We start from the raw sequence: 23,106 nt of genomic DNA, 5'->3' as shown, positions 1-23,106 counted from the left end.
CACCAGTCTGACGAACTGGCTCTTCAGATACATCCTTACCTTCTACAACAATACTTTTCTGTAGCATAACATTTCCCTCTAATACAAGTTGCAACCCCGTGCCCTCAACACGGATAACTTGTTCCTCAGCACCAGGTGCTTGTGGCTGCTCTGCCGCTGTCGGTCCACCTCTCCCTACATCAGTGGGCCCAGGCATTATGATGACCACCTGCGCCCCTCCCTCGGCCTTCTCCCTTTTCGGGCAAGCATGTCGCTTATGACCAACATCCCCACACTCAAAACACCGTTGACTACCCGTGCTAGCATAAGCCATATACAATCTGTTGTCATACTTGACTTTAAACGATAACTCTAAAGTCTGCTCCGGTGAGTCCAAAAACATAAACACCTGTCGCCGAAATGACATTACCTGTTTCAACGCCGGGTGTTTGCAACCCAACGGAACAACCTTAATTGAACTGGCGAACTTCCCAAAGCGCAATAACTCGCGCTCCAATAGCTCATTTGGAATAAACGGTGGTACATTTGAAATCGTTACCCTTGTTGACGGAGAAAAAAAGCGGCGTAACTTGAATAAACATTCCTTTAAGAAGTACACCATGCTCAACCATCCGATCAACCAGACACTCTTCTTTAAGAAGTACACCATGCTCAACCATCCGATCAACCAGACACTCTTCTTTAAGAAGTACACCATGCTCAACCATCCGATCAACAAGACTCTCTTCTTTAAGAAGTACACCATGCTCAACCATCCGATCTACCAGACACTCTTCTTTAAGAAGTACATCATGCTCAACCATCCGATCAACCAGACACTCTTCTTTAAGAAGTACATCATGCTCAACCATCCGATCAACCAGACACTCTTCTTTAAGAAGTACACCATGCTCAACCATCCGATCAACCAGACACTCTTCTTTAAGAAGTACGCCATGCCCAACCATCCGATCAACCAGACACTCTTCTTTAAGAAGTACACCTTGTTCAACCATCTGATCAACCAGACACTCTTCTTTAAGAAGTACACCATGCTCAACCATCCGATCAACCAGACACTCTTCTTTAAGAAGTACGCCATGCCCAACCATCCGATCAACCAGACACTCTTCTTTAAGAAGTACACCTTGTTCAACCATCTGATCAACCAGACACTCTTCTTTAAGAAGTACACCATGCTCAACCATACGATCAACCAGACACTCATCCTTAAGAAGTACACCATGCTCAACCATCCGATCAACCAGACACTCTTCTTTAAGAAGTACGCCATGCCCAACCATCCGATCAACCAGACACTCTTCTTTAAGAAGTACACCATGCTCAACCATACGATCAACAAGACACTCATCCTTAAGAAGTACACCATGCTCAACCATCCGATCAACCAGACACTCTTCTTTAAGAAGTACGCCATGCCCAACCATCCGATCAACCAGACACTCTTCTTTAAGAAGTACACCTTGTTCAACCATCTGATCAACCAGACACTCTTCTTTAAGAAGTACACCATGCTCAACCATACGATCAACAAGACACTCATCCTTAAGAAGTACACCATGCTCAACCATCCGATCAACAAGACACTCTTCTTTAAGAAGTACACCATGCTCAACCATCCCATCTACCAGACACTCTTCTTTAAGAAGTACAACATGCTCAACCATCCGATCAACCAGACACTCTTCTTTAAGAAGTACGCCATGCCCAACCATCCGATCAACCAGACACTCTTCTTTAAGAAGTACACCATGCTCAACCATCCCATCTACCAGACACTCTTCTTTAAGAAATACCACCACAGCTTTATTCATCCGGGATGCATAAGCAATATTCTCATAGCCTACCTTCTCTCCTACGACGACCAGAAACTCCTCCACCGTGACAGTAGCTTCAGTAACACACCTAAAGCCGTGCCGAAGTGACAGGGACGGCATCCCCATTCGGGCTGCCATCCCCGCCAAAATCAGGGTAATTTCGATACGAAAAACAAAAAACTTAATTCTACCACAACAAAAAAAGTAAAAATAATAACCTTAATCATGCACAGAAGAAAACCAAAAAAATGCCACCAAGAAATAGCAAACCGAAAGAAAGTTGTGAATATCTAACTCTCCACAACACACGCACTCCTTCACTCAAACATTTCCCAGCATGCACCAATCACTCCCAGCATGCAGAGACAGAGAGAGAGAGAGAGAGACAGAGAGACTGATAACTCTGGAGAGAGAGAGAGAGAGACAGAGAGAGAGAGACAGAGAGACTGATAACTCTGGAGAGAGAGAGAAAAAGAGACTGATAACTCTGGAGAGAGAGAGACAGAGAGAGAGAAGAGCAGAGCAGAGCAGAGGTCAGGATCAGAGCTCCTGCATTTTCTTTAAAAAAGATAGATTAGGAGTTAGATAAACTTGGATTTTTTGTCAGGAACACATACTAGATTCTACCCTCTTCAACATAACCCCTACTTCAAATCAAAACTTAAAACCTACAACCTGATTTTGGACGGAATTACGGAATCACCTGGAAAGTTCACAACAACCAAGGATTTATTACCCTATACAGCAAATTCTCTGGAAAACAACAGAAACCTGAAAACACCATCCAACCTGGAACTGAGTGAGTAATGTTTAGTCTGAAACGATATTTTATCTCCAAAAGCCAAGAAGAAAAATACACAACATTACTTTATAAGGACTGAATTCTAACATAATTCTGCCAAGCTTGATAGAGCTTCAACTAGCACAGACGTGTCAAGTGAGAGGTGTCAAAGCCCATTAGCCCAACAATGGCAGGAGAGTCACACAGTCTACCCCAACCAAATGGAGAGGCCTTAGAAGCTCCCTCCCGCTGTTCAGAGGTAATTAAAATACAGTACCCATTGCATGTAAAGAATGATAAGGCAAGAAAAGACCACAAGAAGAAGCTCCTTATGGAAAATCAAGAAACACTTTTTGCTGACTATTACAAAAATGGGAACATCAGCAACCTTATCTTCCACACAAACCATCCCCTGGCATGGCACAGTGCCATATTAGCACACTACCCCTTTGTTAAGAGAGGGGGGGTTAACGAGGGGTGGAAACTCAGGATACTTGATAACGAGGACTCTGAGTTAAGTAATATAAATATCTATAAATCCGGAACAGTAATGGTACAGAATAACCACAAACAGTTGCAGCTGGACTTTCACCTAATCAAAGAATTAGCCCTGCAGGAGAAGCTCTCCCTTGATAAAGATACCCCCATACCGAGCGGGTCAGACCAGACCTCTTCATTATATAACCCCACAGGCGAGCAACCCCCAGCGGAGAGTCAACCTCCCAGCACAGATTACCACTCCCTCATTGAAATGAAGGACAAATTCACCCAGCTGGAGGTAAGGCAGGTGGAGCTGGAACAGCAGGTGATTACACTTCAGTCAGCACAGACCCAGACAACAGTCCAGCACAACAACAGCCCCTTAACCAGACCCGGAGAGCTGGAGGTGGACAGAGACATATCTGCACTTTGGACAGTGGTGAGACAAATACAACAGGAGAAAGAGGAGCAGAACAGAGCACTAGAGGAGAGTATCAGACTGCTGGTGGAGGAGAGGTTGAGGGGGATGGAGGAGAAGTTGAGGGGGACGGCGTGTGACAGAGAACAACCCACTAGAGAGGTGGCCACCCCCACAGAGAAGCCAGCAGAACAGCCCACCTCAGTACCCAACAAAAGTCTCGACATCACAGCAGAACAGACAAATGAAGAACCCCAAGCCCAGAGGCTCTCACCCCCTCTGAGCACCCCCCCTGTCAGCCACCCTGATAGCCCTTTGGACAACCCCCCCACACCCACTGAGGACAAACACAAGACACAGATTGTACTACTTATGGACTCAAATGGGAAATATATAGAAGAAAAAAAACTTTTTCCCAAACACAGTGTGTCTAAACTCTGGTGTCCAAACACCCAGCGCGCCCTAGACCTTCTGTCTGAGGCCAAACTAGGCTCACCCAGCCACATAATAATACACACAGGCGCAAACGACCTGAGAGCACAGCAGGAAAGAGTGGCCACAGCACTGAAGGGAGTGATTGAAAAGACTTCTTCTACTTTCCCCAACGCACAAGTGGTTATCTCCACCCTGCTACCACGAAAAGACTTCCACCCTGCCACAATACAGCGGGTAAATGCAAGTATTTCCCGTGACTGTGCCTCAAAACCAAACGTTTTCCTGGCCCACCACTCCACCCTGGACTTGAACAGCCTCTATGACCAGGTCCACCTCTACAAGGCAGCAGTGCCCACCTTTGCCCGAACTCTAAAGGACATCGCTCTCAAACGTATCCCCAACACTTCACACAGGAGCAACAGATCAATAGACACCCCATCCAGACCAGCGAGACACCCTCCCAGATCTGCAGGACCCCCCCCTGGACCTACACATAGAGGACCCACGCCAAGAGGAATTACATCCAGACCACAGTACACCCAGACACATCCACACCCCCACCCCAACCAATCAACACCCCCCCCACGTCAACCATGCCCACACCCCATTTAGGCCCCCTCAGATCAGACCTATGCCACTCCTGCCCACCCCACGCACCCCACCCCCGCAAAGAGGGCCTCAACATGAAAGCCACACATACGCCCAGGTAGTGAGCGGGCAAACAGTCCCAACCCCCACTCTCACACTCGCCCAAGCCAATGGGATGTACCAGATGCTCAGCAGGCTCTGCTCACACTTACTGGCCTGAGGCCAAACCACGACCAACAACATTGGACACTCTATGGAACAAAAAGCCTTCACTATATTATCCTGGAATATCCAAGGCCTGAGGTCATCTGCCTTTGGCCTAAATAGCAGAAACCCGGACTTTACCAAAGAAATCGGTAAAACAGACATTGTCATCCTGCAAGAAACCTGGTATAGAGGAGACGGACCCACTGGTTGCCCTCTAGGTTACAGAGAGCTGGTAGTCCCATCCACCAAACTACCAGGTGTGAAACAGGGAAGGGACTCAGGGGGTATGCTAATTTGGTATAGAGCAGACCTAACTCACTCCATTAAATTAATCAAAACAGGAACATTTTACATTTGGCTAGAAATTTTAAAGGAAATTATCCTAACAGAGAAAAATGTCCTCCTGTGTGCTACCTACAGTGCCTTGCGAAAGTATTCGGCCCCCTTGAACTTTGCGACCTTTTGCCACATTTCAGGCTTCAAACATAAACATATAAAACTGTATTTTTTTGTGAAGAATCAACAACAAGTGGGACACAATCATGAAGTGGAACGACATTTATTGGATATTTCAAACTTTTTTAACAAATCAAAAACTGAAAAATTGGGCGTGCAAAATTATTCAGCCCCTTTACTTTCAGTGCAGCAAACTCTCTCCAGAAGTTCAGATCATTGGATCTCTGAATGATCCAATGTTGACCTAAATGACTAATGATGATAAATACAATCCACCTGTGTGTAATCAAGTCTCCGTATAAATGCACCTGCACTGTGATAGTCTCAGAGGTCCGTTAAAAGCGCAGAGAGCATCATGAAGAACAAGGAACACACCAGGCAGGTCCGAGATGCTGTTGTGAAGAAGTTTAAAGCCGGATTTGGATACAAAAAGATTTCCCAAGCTTTAAACATCCCAAGGAGCACTGTGCAAGCGATAATATTGAAATGGAAGGAGTATCAGACCACTGCAAATCTACCAAGACCTGGCCGTCCCGCTAAACTCTCAGCTCATACAAGGAGAAGACTGATCAGAGATGCAGCCAAGAGGCCCATGATCACTCTGGATGAACTGCAGAGATCTACAGCTGAGGTGGGAGACTCTGTCCATAGGACAACAATCAGTCGTATATTGCACAAATCTGGCCTTTATGGAAGAGTGGCAAGAAGAAAGCCATTTCTTAAAGATATCCATAAAAAGTGTCATTTAAAGTTTGCCACAAGCCACCTGGGAGACACACCAAACATGTGGAAGAAGGTGCTCTGGTCAGATGAAACCAAAATTGAACTTTTTGGCAACAATGCAAAACGTTATGTTTGGCGTAAAAGCAACACAGCTGAACACACCATCCCCACTGTCAAACATGGTGGTGGCAGCATCATGGTTTGGGCCTGCTTTTCTTCAGCAGGGACAGGGAAGATGGTTAAAATTGATGGGAAGATGGATGGAGCCAAATACAGGACCATTCTGGAAAAAAACCTGATGGAGTCTGCAAAAGACCTGAGACTGGGACGGAGATTTGTCTTCCAACAAGACAATGATCCAAAACATAAAGCAAAATCTACAATGGAATGGTTCAAAAATAAACATATCCAGGTGTTAGAATGGCCAAGTCAAAGTCCAGACCTGAATCCAATCGAGAATCTGTGGAAAGAACTGAAAACTGCTGTTCACAAATGCTCTCCATCCAACCTCACTGAGCTCGAGCTGTTTTGCAAGGAGGAATGGGAAAAAATGTCAGTCTCTCGATGTGCAAAACTGATAGAGACATACCCCAAGCGACGTACAGCTGTAATCGCAGCAAAAGGTGGCGCTACAAAGTATTAACTTAAGGGGGCTGAATAATTTTGCACGCCCAATTTTTCAGTTTTTGATTTGTTAAAAAAGTTTGAAATATTCAATAAATGTCGTTCCACTTCATGATTGTGTGCCACTTGTTGTTGATTCTTCACAAAAAAAAATACAGTTTTATATCTTTATGTTTGAAGCCTGAAATGTGGCAAAAGGTCGCAAAGTTCAAGGGGGCCAAATACTTTTGCAAGGCACTGTATATCCCCCCACTAGAATCCCCATATTTTAATGAAAGCTTCTCCATCCTGGAGGGGGAAATCAATAATTTCCAGGCCCAGGGACATGTACTAGTCTGTGGCGACCTAAATGCCAGAACCGGACAAGAACCTGACACCCTCAGCACACTGGGGGACAAACACCTGCCTGGAGATGACAGCATTCCCTCCCACATATGCCCCCCTAGGCACAACTATGACAACATAACCAACAAAAATGGGTCACAACTCCTGCAGCTCTGTCGCACGCTGGGTATGTACATAGTCAACGGTAGGCTTCGAGGGGACTCCTGTGGTAGGTACACCTATAGCTCATCTCTTGGCAGTAGTACTGTAGACTACTTTATCACTGACCTCAACCCAGAGTCTCTCAGAGCGTTCACAGTCAGCCCACTGACACCCCTATCAGACCACAGCAAAATCACAGTCTACTTAAACAGAGCAATACTCAATCATGAGGCATCAAAGCCAAAGGAACTGAGCAACATTAAGAAATGCTATAGATGGAAGGAATGCAGTTTGGAAACCTACCAAAAAACAATTAGGCAACAACAAATTCAATCCCTTTTAGACAATTTCCTGGGTAAAACGTTCCACTGTAATAGTGAAGGTGTAAACTTGGCAGTAGAAAATCTCAACAGTATATTTGACCTCTCAGCTTCCCTATCAAATCTAAAAATCTCAAATAGAAAACCGAAGAAAATTAACAATAATGACAAATGGTTTGATGAAGAATGCAAAAATCTAAGAAAGAAATTGAGAAACCTGTCCAACCAAAAACATTGAGACCCGGAAAACCTGAGTCTACGCCTTCACTATGGTGAATCACTAAAACAATACAGAAATACACTACGGAAAAAGAAGGAACAGCATGTCAGAAATCAGCTCAATGCAATTGAAGAATCCATAGACTAACCACTTCTGGGAAAATTGGAAAACACTAAACAAACAACAACATGAAGAGTTATCTATCCAAAATGGAGATGTATGGGTAAACCACTTCTCCAATCTTTTTGGCTCTATAACAAAGAATAAAGAGCAAAAACATATACATGATCAAATACAGATCTTAGAATCAACTATTAAAGACTACCAGAACCCACTGGATTCTCCAATTACATTGAATGAGTTACAGGACAAAATAAAAACCCTCCAACCCAAAAAGGCCTGTGGTGTTGATGGTATCCTCAATGAAATGATCAAATATACAGACAACAAATTCCAATTGGCTATACTAAAACTCTAACATCCTACTTAGCTCTGGCATCTTCCCCAATATTTGGAACCAAGGACTGATCACCCCAATCCACAAAAGTGGAGACAAATTTGACCCCAATAACTACCGTGGAATATGTGTCAACAGTAACCTTGGGAAAATCCTCTGCATTATTATTAACAGCAGACTCGTACATTTCCTCAATGAAAACAATGTACTGAGCAAATGTCAAATTGGCTTTTTACCAAATTACCGTACAACAGACCATGTATTCACCCTGCACACCCTAATTGACAACCAAACAAACCAAAACAAAGGCAAAGTCTTCTCATGCTTTGTTGATTTCAAAAAAGCCTTCGACTCAATCTGGCATGAGGGTCTGCTATACAAACTGATGGAAAGTGGTGTTGGGGGTAAAACATACGACATTATAAAATCCATGTACACAAACAACAAGTGTGTGGTTAAAATTGGCAAAAAACACACACATTTCTTCACACAGGGTCGTGGGGTTAGACAGGGATGCAGCTTAAGCCCCACCCTCTTCAACATATATATCAACGAATTGGCGCAGGCACTAGAAAAGTCTGCGGCACCCGGCCTCCCCCTGCTAGAATCCGAAGTCAAATGTCTGCTGTTTGCCGATGATCTGGTGCTTCTGTCACCAACCAAGGAGGGCCTACAGCAGCACCTAGATCTTATGCACAGATTCTGTCAGACCTGGGCCCTGACAGTAAATCTCAGTAAGACCAAAATAATGGTGTTCCAAAAAAGGTCCAGTCACCAGGACCACAAATACAAATTCCATCTAGACACTGTTGCCCTAGAGCACACAAAAAACTATACATACCTTGGCCTAAACATCAGCGCCACAGGTAACTTCCACAAAGCTGTGAACGATCTGAGAGACAAGGCAAGAAGGGCATTCTATGCCATCAAAAGAAACATAAATATCAACATACCGATTAGTAAATACTTAAATACTTGAATCAGTCATAGAGCCCATTGCCCTTTATGGTTGTGAGGTCTGGGGTCCGCTCATCAACCAAGACTTCACAAAATGGGACAAACACCAAATTGAGACTCTGCACGCAGAATTCTGCAAAAATATCCTCCGTGTACAACGTAGAACACCAAATAATGCATGCAGAGCAGAATTAGGCCGATACCCACTAATTATCAAAATCCAGAAAAGAGCCGTTAAATTCTACAACCACCTAAAAGGAAGTGATTCACAAACCTTCCATAACAAAGCCATCACCTACAGAGAGATGAACCTGGAGAAGAGTCCCCTAAGCAAGCTGGTCCTGGGGCTCTGTTCACAAACACAAACACACCCTACAGAGCCCCAGGACAACAGCACAATTAGACCCAACCAAATCATGAGAAAACAAAAAGAGAATTACTTGACACTGTTACGTTCCCCAGTTTGTGTTGTAGTTTGTGTTTGTGCATGTGTTTTATTTCAGGAAATGGCTTCCTGAAATCCTCAAGCAGCTGATTGGTCGACTCCAGGGCTAATTGGAGAGCTGACCCCGCCTCCTCGTCAAGACACAGCTGTCTCCAGTTACATTCATTCTGAAGCTATATAAAAGCCAGTGTTCTGTTCAGGAGAGAGAGATTTTTGGAGGTAGGGATTGCATAGAGAGATTTTGGAGGTAGGGATAGCTGAGAGAGATTTTGCTAGAGGGATTTTGGAGGTAGGGATTGCTGAGAGAGATTTTGCTAGAGAGATTTGGAGGTAGGGATTGCTGAGAGAGTTTTTGCTGAGGTCATTGCAGAGCGATTGTTTGTGATAGAGAGTTTTTGCTAGAGGTTGATTTTGCTGGGAGTTCATTGCTGAGAGTGGGTATGTTCTGTGAGTTTGTTGCTCAGGTAGAGCTTATTTGATGTCCTCTGTTTCTTAGTTTGTTTGTAAAATTGTTTAATATTCTGTTTCATTTGTTCCCAGGGGGAAAGGGGAAGGCACCTTGGGAGTGCTTAGGCAAGAGGCCCGCGGGCATACATATACCCATAGTATATTCACTGTCTAGGCACACTAGGTAAGACCTGGGCGGACCACTCCCTGTATTTTGGTTAGGGCACCAGGTGGTGCTAAATTAGTAAGGGAATACCCCCCTGATTTGGACAAAAATTAATGGCAAAATATTGGCATTGGACAAACCATATACACGATGGCCAATACCACCCAATTTGGCGTTGATTCATGCAAAGTATATTGCAAATGCCATATGGCAATTGCCAATTGTAACACTTCAAAAATCCAATAGGGGGCGTGTGCGTTCCACCGGGGCTTTTCATATTGCAAATGCAACCCAAGTCAACATCCAAAAGCAAAATTTTGAAAAAAGAATAAAAAAATAAAAAAAACTTATCACCCCTTAAAGTGCTTTCTGGACCTTTTTTTGAAATTCTTTCGATTTTTTTTTGTCAATTACACATGTGTAAGAACTGTATGAGTATACTTTTGTCATCATATATATATATATTTTTTTAATTACATGCGCATAAGGCAGATGTTTTGTCCATTTGCAATATGATTTCATGGGAAGTCAAAAGTCAAAAATGTAAAAATTTGGTAAAAAACTTCACACATCCTTAAAGTGCTTTCTGGACCGTTTTTTAAAATTCTTTCGATTTTTGTGTCAACACATGTATAAGAACTTTATCAACATACTTTAGTCATACTTTATTATCATATATATATATTTTTTTTACTTGTGCATAAGGCATATGTTTTCTCCATTTGCAATATGATGTCATAGGAAGTCAAAAGTCAAAGTCAAAAGTAACGATTTTCCTCCGTGCAACTGGTGATCTAAAATGTGCAACAAAATTTTTTTGATTTTTTTTGTTTGTTTCCTTACTTTTTCAAAGTCACTGTGCATTTGCAATATGTTTTAATGGGCAGGTACCATCACGAATTTGTCATGCTATAAAAATCCTGCAGGAATGTGAAATTGACTGGCCCGATGAACTCGGGATGGCTTTGCAGTGATTCTGGGTCATCTCAATCGCTCGTTTGGGTTGATTTCAGAATGTCGCTTTTGGTGATGTTTTTTCACTATAGAATCATATTGCAAATGTACAAGAGTCCATCAGTCAATTAGATATCATTCTGACCACCAAACTGATACAAAATGACACCAAACCCACTTTTTCCAACTCGTTTAGTAGCCAACTATTACATACTTCAGAGCTGGCCCAAAATTCACAAGGCCTTCGGTTCAAACCATAAAAAAACCATAAAACACGTAGTTACGTTCTAGCTGCGGGTCCATTTCTTATGTTATGTGTTGGCCTAGCTGAGGCGACCCCGAATCCCAAGTTTTGGCTCGATAGGTCATTTGGTGTCCGAGAAAAACCCTAATTGGTGCTGAAAATCCACTATTTTCCATGACTTGCTACGGGGTCCTTGAACGAGCTATCGGACAGAAACGTTGGGGTCTGTCTATATGGGCCGAGACGTTCGCAATGCACCTAGTCTTGCGACTCTGGGACATTTCTAAATGTCATTTTCGTGATGCAAAAATGAATTGAAGTTATTGCAAATGTACGAGGCTGTTTCTCGGTCCGAGAACCTTCTAGAGCCGCGTAACTCACCACGCACCATCGACGGGAGGTCTAGAACAGGTTTCTAAAGTTTCGGAACTCTAGGTCTGACGGTTCTTTTTTAGCTCCAACAAAGCTAACTATTGCAGCCACTGTCTGTCTCTACGCACTCCAATACGTCCCTCCTTCCAAGTTGTGTTTTAGTGTGATTTTTTTTTCCTTTGAATTTTTTTGGGAAAAATGACTGATTTACAGTTCATGGGGGTTGCCTAATCACACATATGAAGTTTTGGAAAGATCAGACTTTTTTAACCCTTCGAAACAGCCCCTGAGACACCAATTATGGCACTTCCGGTTGGCACAGGAAGCTATAAATCAACACATATCCTCATTGGGGTATGCTGTTACAGAATCCTGAGTTTTAAGTCCTTACGTTTAGAACTGACTGATTTACACAGGCTTGAATGCACTATGTCTATCAAACTGCAGGCAGGGTATGGGTAAACACTTTTAGGGTGATTTTAACCACTTCCGGTTGGTCCAGGAAGCTTAGATTCGACACAGGTAGACCTCATAGTGGCCTGATGGACTGGTACCGAAGACAGGTTCATACGGCATTCATAACCCACATAGGCCTCAGGTTGAAATTAGGGGTGCAGGCAATGTATTCCTATGGGGAGAGATGACACTGTAATCTGTGAGATCAAAAAACCCTGTTTTTCTGTGAAGGGTTAATGCCACACGGTCAAGGTTAGGCTTGTTCAGATCGGGAGGACCTTAGGAACATTCATGTGGTGGAATTTTTCTTCTCACTCTAACGGTTCTCTCACTCTCACCCAAAATCAAATGACATTGTGGGGCAGGCTTCATTTTGGGCCTACTATTCTAATGGTCGCTGCGCCTAGACCGAGCGAGCTACGGTCAAGCGGGATATCTCGTTGAACTCGGTACAGCCTAGGGATTATGCTAATGCCATTTCCTGCTCTCTGTGTCTTTAAGCACCGCACTTTATCACTCCATCCTTCCTGTGTGTGTGTGAGGGAGCTTTTCTTTGACATCTGTTGGGAATAATGACTGATTTACAGTTCAGAAGGGTTACCTAGTCACACATATGAAGTTTTGGAGAGATGTGACTTTTTTAACCCTTCGAAACAGAGAGTGTGACCCAATTAAAGGCACTTCCGGTTGGCACAGGAAGCTATAAGTAAACACATGTCTTGATTGACATAGCCACTTACAGAATCCCGAGTTTTAAGTCTTTACGTTAAGAATTGACTGATCTACACAGGGTTGAATGCACTATGTCTATCAAACTGCAGGCAGTGTATGGGTAAACACTTTTAGGGTGATTTTAACCACTTCCGGTTGGTCCAGGAGGCTTAGAATCAACACAGGTAGACCTCATAGTGGCCTGATGGACTGGTACCGAAGACAGGTTCATACGGCATTCATAACCCATATAGGCTTCAGGTTGAATTTTGTGGTGCAGGCTATGTATTCCTATGGGGAGAGATGACACTGTAATCTGTGAGATCAAAAAACACTGTTTTACTGTTAAGGGTTAATGCCACACGGGCAAGGTTAGGCTTGTTCAGATCGGGAGGACCTTAGGAACATTCATGTGGTGGAATTTTTCGTCTCACCCTAACGGTTCTCTCACTGTCACCCAAAAGCAAATGACATTGTGGGGCAGGCTTCATTTTGGGCCTACTATTCTAACGGTCGCTGCGCCTAGACCGAGCGAGCTACGGTCAAGCGGGATATCTCGTTGAACTCGGCACGGCCTAGGGATTATGGTAATGCATTGCATTGCCTGCTCTCTGTGTCTTTAAGCACCGCACTTTGTCACTCCATCCTTGCTGTGTGTGTGTGTGTGTGAGAGCTTTTCTTTGACATCTGTTGGGAGAAATGACTGACTTACAGTTTATGGGGGTTGCCTAATCACACATATGAAGTTTTGAAAAGATCTGACCTTTTTAACCCTTGGAAACAGCCACTATGACACCATTTAAGGCACTTCTGGTTGGCACAGGAAGCTATAAATAAACTCATATCCTGATTGGGGTATGCCTTTACATAATCCTGAGTTTTAAGTCTTTACGTTAAGAACTGAGTTATTGTGTTATTTCAGAAAATCATAGAAAATCACAGAAATGTCGCAGAGCTCCGCAGCACACTTTAAAAAGATTTGTATGAACACCCTGCAACTGGATCTGTAACTGTTGAAAAAAAAAACGCCTATTTGTGACCATCACCAATTTGTCATTGTTCCGTTTCTCTTAAATGACGATAGATAAATGGCTGGTTCTTTTTTTATTGACACCGGAGGCTCCTTGACTTTGACCTGAAGTGGAAAAATAATTGATCTATTTCCATTTTAAGCCTTTAATCCCAGAAAAATGGCCGTAACTCAAAAACCGTCGAGGCCTAGACGCCATCCCGTTCGGGGCCAACTGCCCATTATGCCAAACCTACGCTCACCAAGTTTCGGCTTCGAAATATTTTCAGTTTTTGAGATAAGGCCCCGTCGTTTTGCCAAATTGCCATACGATTCCGTATGCCATCTGGTGGGAATTTCCGGGATGGCGGAAAAACGGTCCAAAACTTGTTTATTTTATTTAACGGAAACCGAACGTCCGACAAAGTTCATTCGATGACTTCCCGGTAGGTCCGGCCCTACCGCACGGCCCGACGCCGACCGCGAATTTTACAAACGATTTCGGACGTCTGGTAAGGGACCGTACATTTGCAATATGGACTTTCTCACTGATCATACACGAAATGTCGAAATGTTCCCTTAAGGTATGGTAAGTAGTGGGTAGGCAGGTAAGATAGGAGAGGGGGGGGCTTTGAGATTTACTTTCTTTGCTTTGGTTCCGTCCAGCCCCTTTTCCCCATATTACCGTGTAAAGGAATAAAGTCCTTGTAAACGGTACCACATTCTGTCTGTTGTCATCCTTACTCGCACCTACAGTCCATACCTCTTTCACTTCACAGAGAGTTTAGTTGTAGCAGGGTGTTGCGTTCCCTCTTCATAGAGGCGTGCGTAACAGACACATTGGAAAGAATTAACAAAAAACAGAGCAAACTAGAATGCTATTTGGCCCTAAACAGAGAGTACACAGCGGCAGAATACCTGACCACTGTGACTGACCCAAAATTAAGGAAAGCTTTGACTATGTACAGACTCAGTGAGCATAGCCTTGCTATTGAGAAAGGCCGCCGTAGGCAGTCATGGCTCTCAAGAGAAGACAGGCTATGTTCTCACTGCCCACAAAATGAGGTGGAAACTGAGCTGCACTTCCTAACCTCCTGCCCAATGTATGACCATATTAGAGACATATTTCCCTCAGATTACACAGATCCACAAAGAATTCGAAAACAAATCCAAATTTGAAAAACTCCCATATCTACTGGGTGAAATTCCACAGTGTGCCATCACAGCAGCAAGATTTGTGACCTGTTGCCACGAGAAAAGGGCAACCAGTGAAGAACACACACCATTATAAATACAACCCATATTTATGCTTATTTATTTTATCTTGTGTCCTTTAACCATTTGTACATTGTTAAAACACTGTATATATATATATAATATGACATTTGTAATGTCTTTACTGTTTTGAAACCTCTGTATGTGTAATGTTTACTGTTCATTTTTGTTGTTTTTCACTTTATATATTCACTTTGTATGTTGTCTACCTCACTTGCTTTGGCAATGTTAACACATGTTTCCCATGCCAATAAAGCCCTTGAATTGAATTGAATTGAATTGAATTGAGACAGAGAGACTGATAACTCTGGAGAGAGAGAGAAAAAGAGTGATAACTCTGGAGAGAGAGAGAGAGAGAGGGGGAGAGAGAGAGACTGATGCCTCTGGAGAGAGAGAGAGACTGATACCTCTGGAGAGAGAGAGAGAGAGAGAGATTGATACCTCTGGAGAGAGAGAGAGAGAGAGAGACTGATAACTCTGGAGAGAGAGAGAGAGAGAGAGAGAGAGGGAAGGACAGAGAGAGAGAGAGAGGGACGAACAAAGAGAGAGAGAGAGGGACGGACAGAGAGAGAGAGGGACGGACAGAGAGAGAGAGGGACGGACAGAGAGAGAGAGGGACGGACAGAGAGAGAGAGAGAGGGACGGACAGAGAGAGAGAGAGAGGGGCGGACAGAGAGAGAGAGAGAGGGACGGACAGAGAGAGAGAGAGAGGGACGGACAGAGAGAGAGGGACGGACAGAGAGAGAGAGGGACGGACAGAGAGAGAGAGGGACGGACAGAGAGAGGGACGGACGGAGAAAGAGACGGACGGAGAGAGAGAGAGACGGACAGAGAGAGGGACGGACGGACAGAGAGAGAGGGACGGACGGACAGAGAGAGAGGGACGGAGAGAGAGAGTGACAGACAGAGAGAGAGGGACGGACGGACAGAGAGAGAGGGACGGACAGAGAGAGAGGGACGGACAGAGAGAGAGGGACGGACGGACAGAGAGAGAGGGACGGAGAGAGAGAGGGACGGACGGACAGAGAGAGAGGGACGGACAGAGAGAGAGGGACGGACAGAGAGAGAGAGGGACGGACAGAGAGAGAGAGAGAGGGACGGACAGAGAGAGAGAGAGAGGGACGGACAGAGAGAGAGAGAGAGGGACGGACAGAGAGAGAGAGGGACGGACAGAGAGAGAGACAGAGAGCAAGAGGGATGGACAGAGAGACAGGGACAGAGAGAGAGAGGGAGAGACTGATAGAGAGACAGACAGGACAACATAATGATTGAGATGAATAGTTTCACATGAAGTTAATTTCATATCACATGTAACAAGACAGTTTAGTTACCTGGAGGAAATGGATGTGATCCTCTGTGTGTGAGAGCTGCTCCAGCTCAGTGCTTCTCTTCCTCAGCTCAGCTATCTCCTGCTTCAGTTGCCCCAGGAGTCCTTCAGCTTGACTCACTTGAGCCTTCTCTTGGGCTCTGATCAGCTCCTTCACCTCAGAGCTCCTTCTCTCAATGGAGCAGATCAGCTCAGTAAAGATCTGATCACTGTCCTCCACTGCTGACTGTGCAGAGCGCTGGAGAGAGAGAGAGAGAGAGAGAGAGACAGAGAGAGACAGAGAGAGAGACAGAGACACAGAGACAGAGAGAGAGAGAGAGAGTGAGACAGAGAGAGACAGACAGAGAAAGTAGGTTCAGTCTCTCTACACCTCATTGAGTCAGACCTCTGCCACCCTGCTCTCCAGGTCCACCAGGCCTTGTCCTCCCTCCTGGACAGACAGGTACAGAACACCTCTTGGTCCTGCTCTACTCTCCTCCCTCCTGGACAGACAGGTACAGAACACCTCTTGGTCCTGCTCTACTCTCCTCCCTCCTGGACAGACAGGTACAGAACACCTCTTGGTCCTGCTCTACTCTCCTCCCTCCTGGACAGACAGGTACAGAACACCTCTTGGTCCTGCTCTACTCTCCTCCCTCCTGGACAGACAGGTACAGAACACCTCTTGGTCCTGCTCTAATCTCCTCCCTCCTGGACAGAAAGGTACAGAACGCCTCTTGGTCCTGCTCTACTCTTCTCCCTCCTGGACAGACAGGTACAGAACACCTCTTGGTCCTGCTCTACTCTCCTCCCTCCCTCCACTACCCCATTCCACTACGTTGACCCTATCTGCTCCTGCACCATGACAATGACCTCAACACACCCTGGAACTCTTCTGAAGTCAAATCTAATATGACCAAATACTTCTCTGGTTCTGAACTCTTCTCAACACCTTCTACCTCACTGAACTCTCCCTCATTCATTTCCATTTCACCTCCAGGACTCAGTCTGGGGCACGACTCACTCTGTTTGCACTTGAATTATAACATTTGAAATGTCTCTATTCTTTTGAAAATAAATGTTGTTCAATGTTTACTGTTCATTATTATTTCACTTGCTTTGGCATAGTAAAGATATGTTTCCCATGCAAATAAAGACTTTTGAATTGAATTGAGAGAGAGACAGTTCCATATTAATGTATAGGGGACATGAGTCGTCATGGTTACTCATGGTTATGTGATGAGGCAGCCCAGTTGGTTACATGAACCAGTCTATTCTCTGAAAGGGGTCTAGACAGCCTGTTCCCAACAGTGGGGTCAGTGGGATTGGATAGGGGTCCCTCTCTCTCTCTCTCTGACTGGAGGAAAGAAGTGAAATGGTGTGTCTCCTCTGGTCAACAATACTCACCTTGAGAGACTCCACAGTCTGTTGGAGCTCCTTCAGCTCCTTCTCTCTCTCCTGGAATCTCTGCTGGACCTTCTGCTGACTCATCCCCAGCTGCCTCTGTGGAGAATCACTCTTCAATGCGCTATCACGCTTTATTAGTCCAGTAGATCAATAGTATAGTAATGTGACATAGGACCCATAGAGAGGAAGGTCTACAATCCTGAGGAAGTCCCTTTACAAAATTATATTATGTTGCTATGTGAATGATTATAGTTTTTATGGTAGGCCTACATGTATCAAGGGGTTGAGACTGAACTTTGGACTCATAAAAGGACATTCAGAATGATAATAGTGTTTGACTTTAGAAAAATGTGATACATTTGGAGAATCTGGGTTAACATATCTATATACTCAAGGTTTGTGTTCATAATTGTGGATCCATTTCATATTGTATATAATATAATGATCTCATATTCAAACAGATTTAGTTCCTACTGTATCTTTAATTCTTTGTTTATCAGACAGTCAACAACAAGTTGTTCTGGTCTTACCTGTTTCTCAGTCCTCTCTGCTGCAGCTGACACTGTATCATGGCCTTTATGTTCATCCATCACACACAGATGACAGATACACTGCTGATCGGTACGACAGTAAACCTCCAGCAGTTTGTCATGATGAGAGCAGATCTTCTCCTGTAGTTGTGCCGTGGCTTTGACCAGCTTGTGCTTCTTCAAAGCAGGAGATTCATAGTGAGGTTGGAGGTGAGTCTCACAGTAAGAGGCCAGACACACCAGACAGGACATGAGGGCTTTCTGCTTTCTGGTCCCAGTGCAGAAATCACACGCCACATCTCCAGGTCCAGCATAGCACAGAACAGGAGGGGGAGCAGCCTGGAGTCCTGTCTTCTTCAGTTTCTCCACCAGCTCAGCCAACATGCTATTTTTCATCAGCATAGGCCTTGTAGTGAAGGTATGTCTGCACTGAGGACAGCTATAGACCCCTTTCAGAACATCCTGATCCCAGCAGCCCTCAATACAGCTCCTACAGTAACTGTGTCCACAGGGAATAGTGACCGGCTCCTTCAGTAGATCCAGACAGACAGAACAACAGAACTGGTCCTGGTCCAGCAGAACTCCCTGTTGAGCCATTTGGACGGTTGTTCACTCTCACACAGACAGACGACACAGAGACTCAGATCAGTTTCGTTTCCTCAGAAGAGAGTTTCTGGGAAGGGGAGGGACTTCCTGGTTCTGCCAGAGGGGTGGGGTTAGAAGGAGGGAGGGGTTAGAGGAATGGAGGAAGAGAGTGAGGAACTGCATGCAACAGCAAGAGGGAGACAAATAGTTTTGTTCCAAGGTTAGAGCCCTTAACATGGAACAAATGACATAATGAATCTTAAAATGTGAGTTGTTAGAATATATGAAGGGTAACAGTTTCTATGAAGTAGGTATGTATCATTATTTTAATGACCTTTATAATGCCTTATAATACACCTATGTGTTGTAATTCATCAATAAGGCCTGATTAGGTGTGGTATATAGTTAATATACAGTACCACAGATAAGGACTGAGGAAGTGTGGTATATAGTTAATATACAGTACCACAGATAAGGACTGAGGAGGTGTGGTATATAGTTAATATACAGTACCACAGATAAGGACTGAGGAGGTGTGGTATATAGTTAATAGACAGTACCACAGATAAGGACTGAGGAGGTGTGGTATATAGTTAATATACAGTACCACAGATAAGGACTGAGGAGGTGTGGTATATAGTTAATATACAGTACCACAGATAAGGACTGAGGAGGTGTGGTATATAGTTAATATACAGTACCACAGATAAGGACTGAGGAGGTGTGGTATATAGTTAATATACAGTACCACAGATAAGGACTGAGGAGGTGTGGTATATAGTTAATATACAGTACCACAGATAAGGACTGAGGAGGTGTGGTATATAGTTAATATACAGTACCACAGATAAGGACTGAGGAGGTGTGGTATATAGTTAATATACAGTACCACAGATAAGGCCTGAGGAGGTGTGGTATATAGTTAATATACAGTACCCCAGATAAGGACTGAGGAGGTGTGGTATATAGTTAATATACAGTACCACAGATAAGGACTGAGGAGGTGTGGTATATAGTTAATATACAGTACCACAGATAAGGACTGAGGAGGTGTGGTATATAGTTAATATACAGTACCACAGATAAGGACTGAGGAGGTGTGGTATATAGTTAATATACAGTACCACAGATAAGGACTGAGGAGGTGTGGTATATAGTTAATATACAGTACCACAGATAAGGACTGAGGAGGTGTGGTATATAGTTAATATACAGTACCACAGATAAGGACTGAGGAGGTGTGGTATATAGTTAATATACAGTACCACAGATAAGGACTGTGGCTCTTGTGTTCCTGGCTCCAACAGTGCAGTAATATCTAACAATACTTGTGTTTCTAGCTTCAACAGTGCAGTAATATCTAACAATACTTGTGTTTCTAGCTCCAACAGGGCAGTAATATCTAACAATGCTTGTGTTTCTAGCTCCAACAGGGCAGTAATATCTAACAATACTTGTGTTTCTAGCTTCAACAGTGCAGTAATATCTAACAATGCTTGTGTTTCTGGCTCCAACAGGGCAGTAATATCTAACAATGCTTGTGTTCCTGGCTCCAACAGGGCAGTAATATCTAACAATGCTTGTGTTTCTAGCTCCAACAGGGCAGTAATATCTAACAATGCTTGTGTTTCTAGCTCCAACAGGGCAGTAATATCTAACAATGCTTGTGTTTCTAGCTCCAACAGGGCAGTAATATCTAACAATGCTTGTGTTTCTAGCTCCAACAGGGCAGTAATATCTAACAATGCTTGTGTTCCTGACTCCAACAGGGCAGTAATATCTAACAATGCTTGTGTTCCTGACTCCAACAGGGCAGTAATATCTAACAATGCTTGTGTTCCTGGCTCGCAGAGGGCAGTAATATCTAACAATGCTTGGGTTCCTGGCTCACAGAGGGCAGTAATATCTAACAATGCTTGTGTTCCTGACTCCAACAGGGCAGTAATATCTAACAATGCTTGTGTTTCTAGCTCCAACAGGGCAGTAATATCTAACAATGCTTGTGTTTCTAGCTCCAACAGGGCAGTAATATCTAACAATGCTTGTGTTTCTAGCTCCAACAGGGCAGTAATATCTAACAATGCTTGTGTTTCTAGCTCCAACAGGGCAGTAATATCTAACAATGCTTGTGTTTCTAGCTCCAACAGGGCAGTAATATCTAACAATGCTTGTGTTCCTGGCTCCAACAGGGCAGTAATATCTAACAATGCTTGTGTTCCTGGCTCCAACAGGGCAGTAATATCTAACAATGCTTGTGTTCCTGGCTCCAACAGGGCAGTAATATCTAACAATGCTTGTGTTCCTGGCTCACAGAGGGCAAATAGAAAAAGTAGAAGAAAATATTAGGACAATGTTAGAGGAATTCTAACAATTTCTCTGTATTATTTCCCAATCAGAATGAAATACTTTGTCAATGCATTCCATGGGATTGTAAGACCCAATATTTATATAAGAATGGACAGAGCCCCGGTCTTAAAAGTCAGGTAACAGCGTTTAATTCAAGAGAGTACTGGTATATACACATTTTACCACAGGTTATAAACTGAAAATGACGTCAGCGTTTTCTAAATGTTCCGTCTCTTCTTGACACCGGTAGAGAGGCCCTATAGTTCTCGAGCCTTCCCTACTCGCCTGAAGCCAAGGTCAGTCCTTGTAAATCAGCATTCTAGACAGTCTGGAGATAGTCCGTCCCTGCCATCTGGAGATAGTTCATTCATTTGTACCAAGGCACTGTTCTAAACTCCTGACTATATTATATACAATTGGGAATGGGAGCAAGAGAGAAAGTTCATATATGTACAGTACATAATAGCATTTGGACAAGTCAGTCCTGATTGAAATGTATACATAATTAGTCATCATTGATAAAATTCCCTGAACAACATATCCACCCTTTGATTAAATAGTATACATCCAATCACACATTGTAGTTATATTGTAATATTAAAAAGCCCATTTCTATTTTTATTAGAGATATTTATTGTCATCAAAACATCACCTAAACATAACCCACTACTTGCATTCGCCATGACTGTTTCTCAGGCCTACATCAGAATCATAACTCTTCTTATCAGGATTTTCGTTACAATCTTCATTAAAAAACAGTCTAATATTGAGATGGGATACAACCTAGTCTCCCTAAACATCCAAAATGGTCTCATCAAATATAAATTCCCCACAAATAAAAGATCCAGATTCGTCCACTTGTTCTGTAGACGTGCATTCAGTCCTCCACGGGTCAGAACCTGGAATCGTCCCACACATCTATTGTCATAGATTTCTCCAGAGTCCTGGAAATAAGGCCTCATACACAGGGAATTAGACAACAGCCCCCTAAAACTAAAACAGTCACACAGGTGAATGTAGCCCATAAGACAGTGATCATAACATTTTTCCATTTTCCAAACGTAATGTCAATCCAATTAGTCAGAGAAGTATCCACCCCAGAGTTTTCTGCCAACCCGTGAGCCAGGGTGGTCAAACCAGCTGAGGCTTCGGCACTGATTCGTCCGGAGCTGTGTTATTTGGGATGTAAGCACAAACATGGTCCTGATAATCCCGCCTACTTCTCCCTTTTCAGCCATTAACATATCTAATGCAATTCTATTCTGCCAAGCCATCAGGCTGGTTGCTTCAGTCTGTTCTGCAAAACCTTCAATAGCATCTCTGGTATAATTGTTAAAGCGCTGTTGATTATCATAAATATAATTAATTCAGTCCACGTTCTTATTGAGAGTAGAAATGCTTAACTCTAATCCTGCTAGGATCTGATTTCTTGCTTTGAACTCATCTGGCACCCCCCGTGGAACCCCAATGTTATCAATGTAGACTTTGTCATCAAGAGACCCGGATGGAGTAGCTCTTTTTCCCCATTTGGCTAAACTTCATGTCTCGGTATTGAATGAGTGTCAAAGGCATTACAATGGAGCATAATCCTGTCCAATCTGTTGGTAAAACCTCGCCCTGACATCATTTCCCAAGAGTACTGTACCGGGCCAAACGGTAATAATCTCCTCCGGTCACTGTAAAGGGAGGAACCTGGGGATTTAAATAGTGCAAGTCAATGCAACTGTCATTATCTGGCATTCCTGCTTTCGTGAACAGCTTTACCATACTGGCCTAAACTCCTCTACCCAGAACCGTACTAGGGTGTCAACCAAGACCTGGACATATCCATCATACCACAACCCTAGATCCTCCTTCATTTCTGTTTAAAGGGTTAGGTGTATC

The 23,106-nt window shown here is 43.7% G+C and overlaps 2 protein-coding genes across 5 annotated transcripts in view; one reads left to right on the top strand and one right to left on the bottom strand.

Moving 5' to 3' along the window:
- LOC110513990 (E3 ubiquitin/ISG15 ligase TRIM25) overlaps window positions 1–18,984 on the bottom strand; it is a 36,160-nt gene extending 17,176 nt beyond the window's left edge. For 2 of the 4 annotated variants that reach the window (XM_036972161.1, XM_036972157.1), the window contains exons 1-3: window positions 18,292–18,983; window positions 17,762–17,857; window positions 16,380–16,613 (exon numbers count right to left, since the gene is read on the bottom strand). In XM_036972161.1, the coding sequence (XP_036828056.1) occupies window positions 16,380–16,613; window positions 17,762–17,857; window positions 18,292–18,888 (927 nt within the window). In that variant the 5' untranslated portion in view covers window positions 18,889–18,983. Of the gene's footprint in view, window positions 1–16,379; window positions 16,614–17,761; window positions 17,858–18,291 lie in introns of all 4 variants that reach the window. The other 2 variants (XM_036972160.1, XM_036972159.1) reach the window with 2 other exon arrangements.
- The window catches only part of LOC110516932 (E3 ubiquitin/ISG15 ligase TRIM25-like), a 538,607-nt gene that overhangs the window by 222,589 nt on the left and 292,912 nt on the right, over window positions 1–23,106 (top strand). The gene's annotated exons all lie outside the window — the stretch shown is intronic.

This window comes from Oncorhynchus mykiss, unplaced genomic scaffold (assembly GCF_013265735.2).
Source record: "Oncorhynchus mykiss isolate Arlee unplaced genomic scaffold, USDA_OmykA_1.1 un_scaffold_121, whole genome shotgun sequence".
Taxonomy (NCBI): Eukaryota; Metazoa; Chordata; class Actinopteri; order Salmoniformes; family Salmonidae; genus Oncorhynchus; species Oncorhynchus mykiss.
This window is presented reverse-complemented; position numbering and strand designations above follow the sequence as displayed.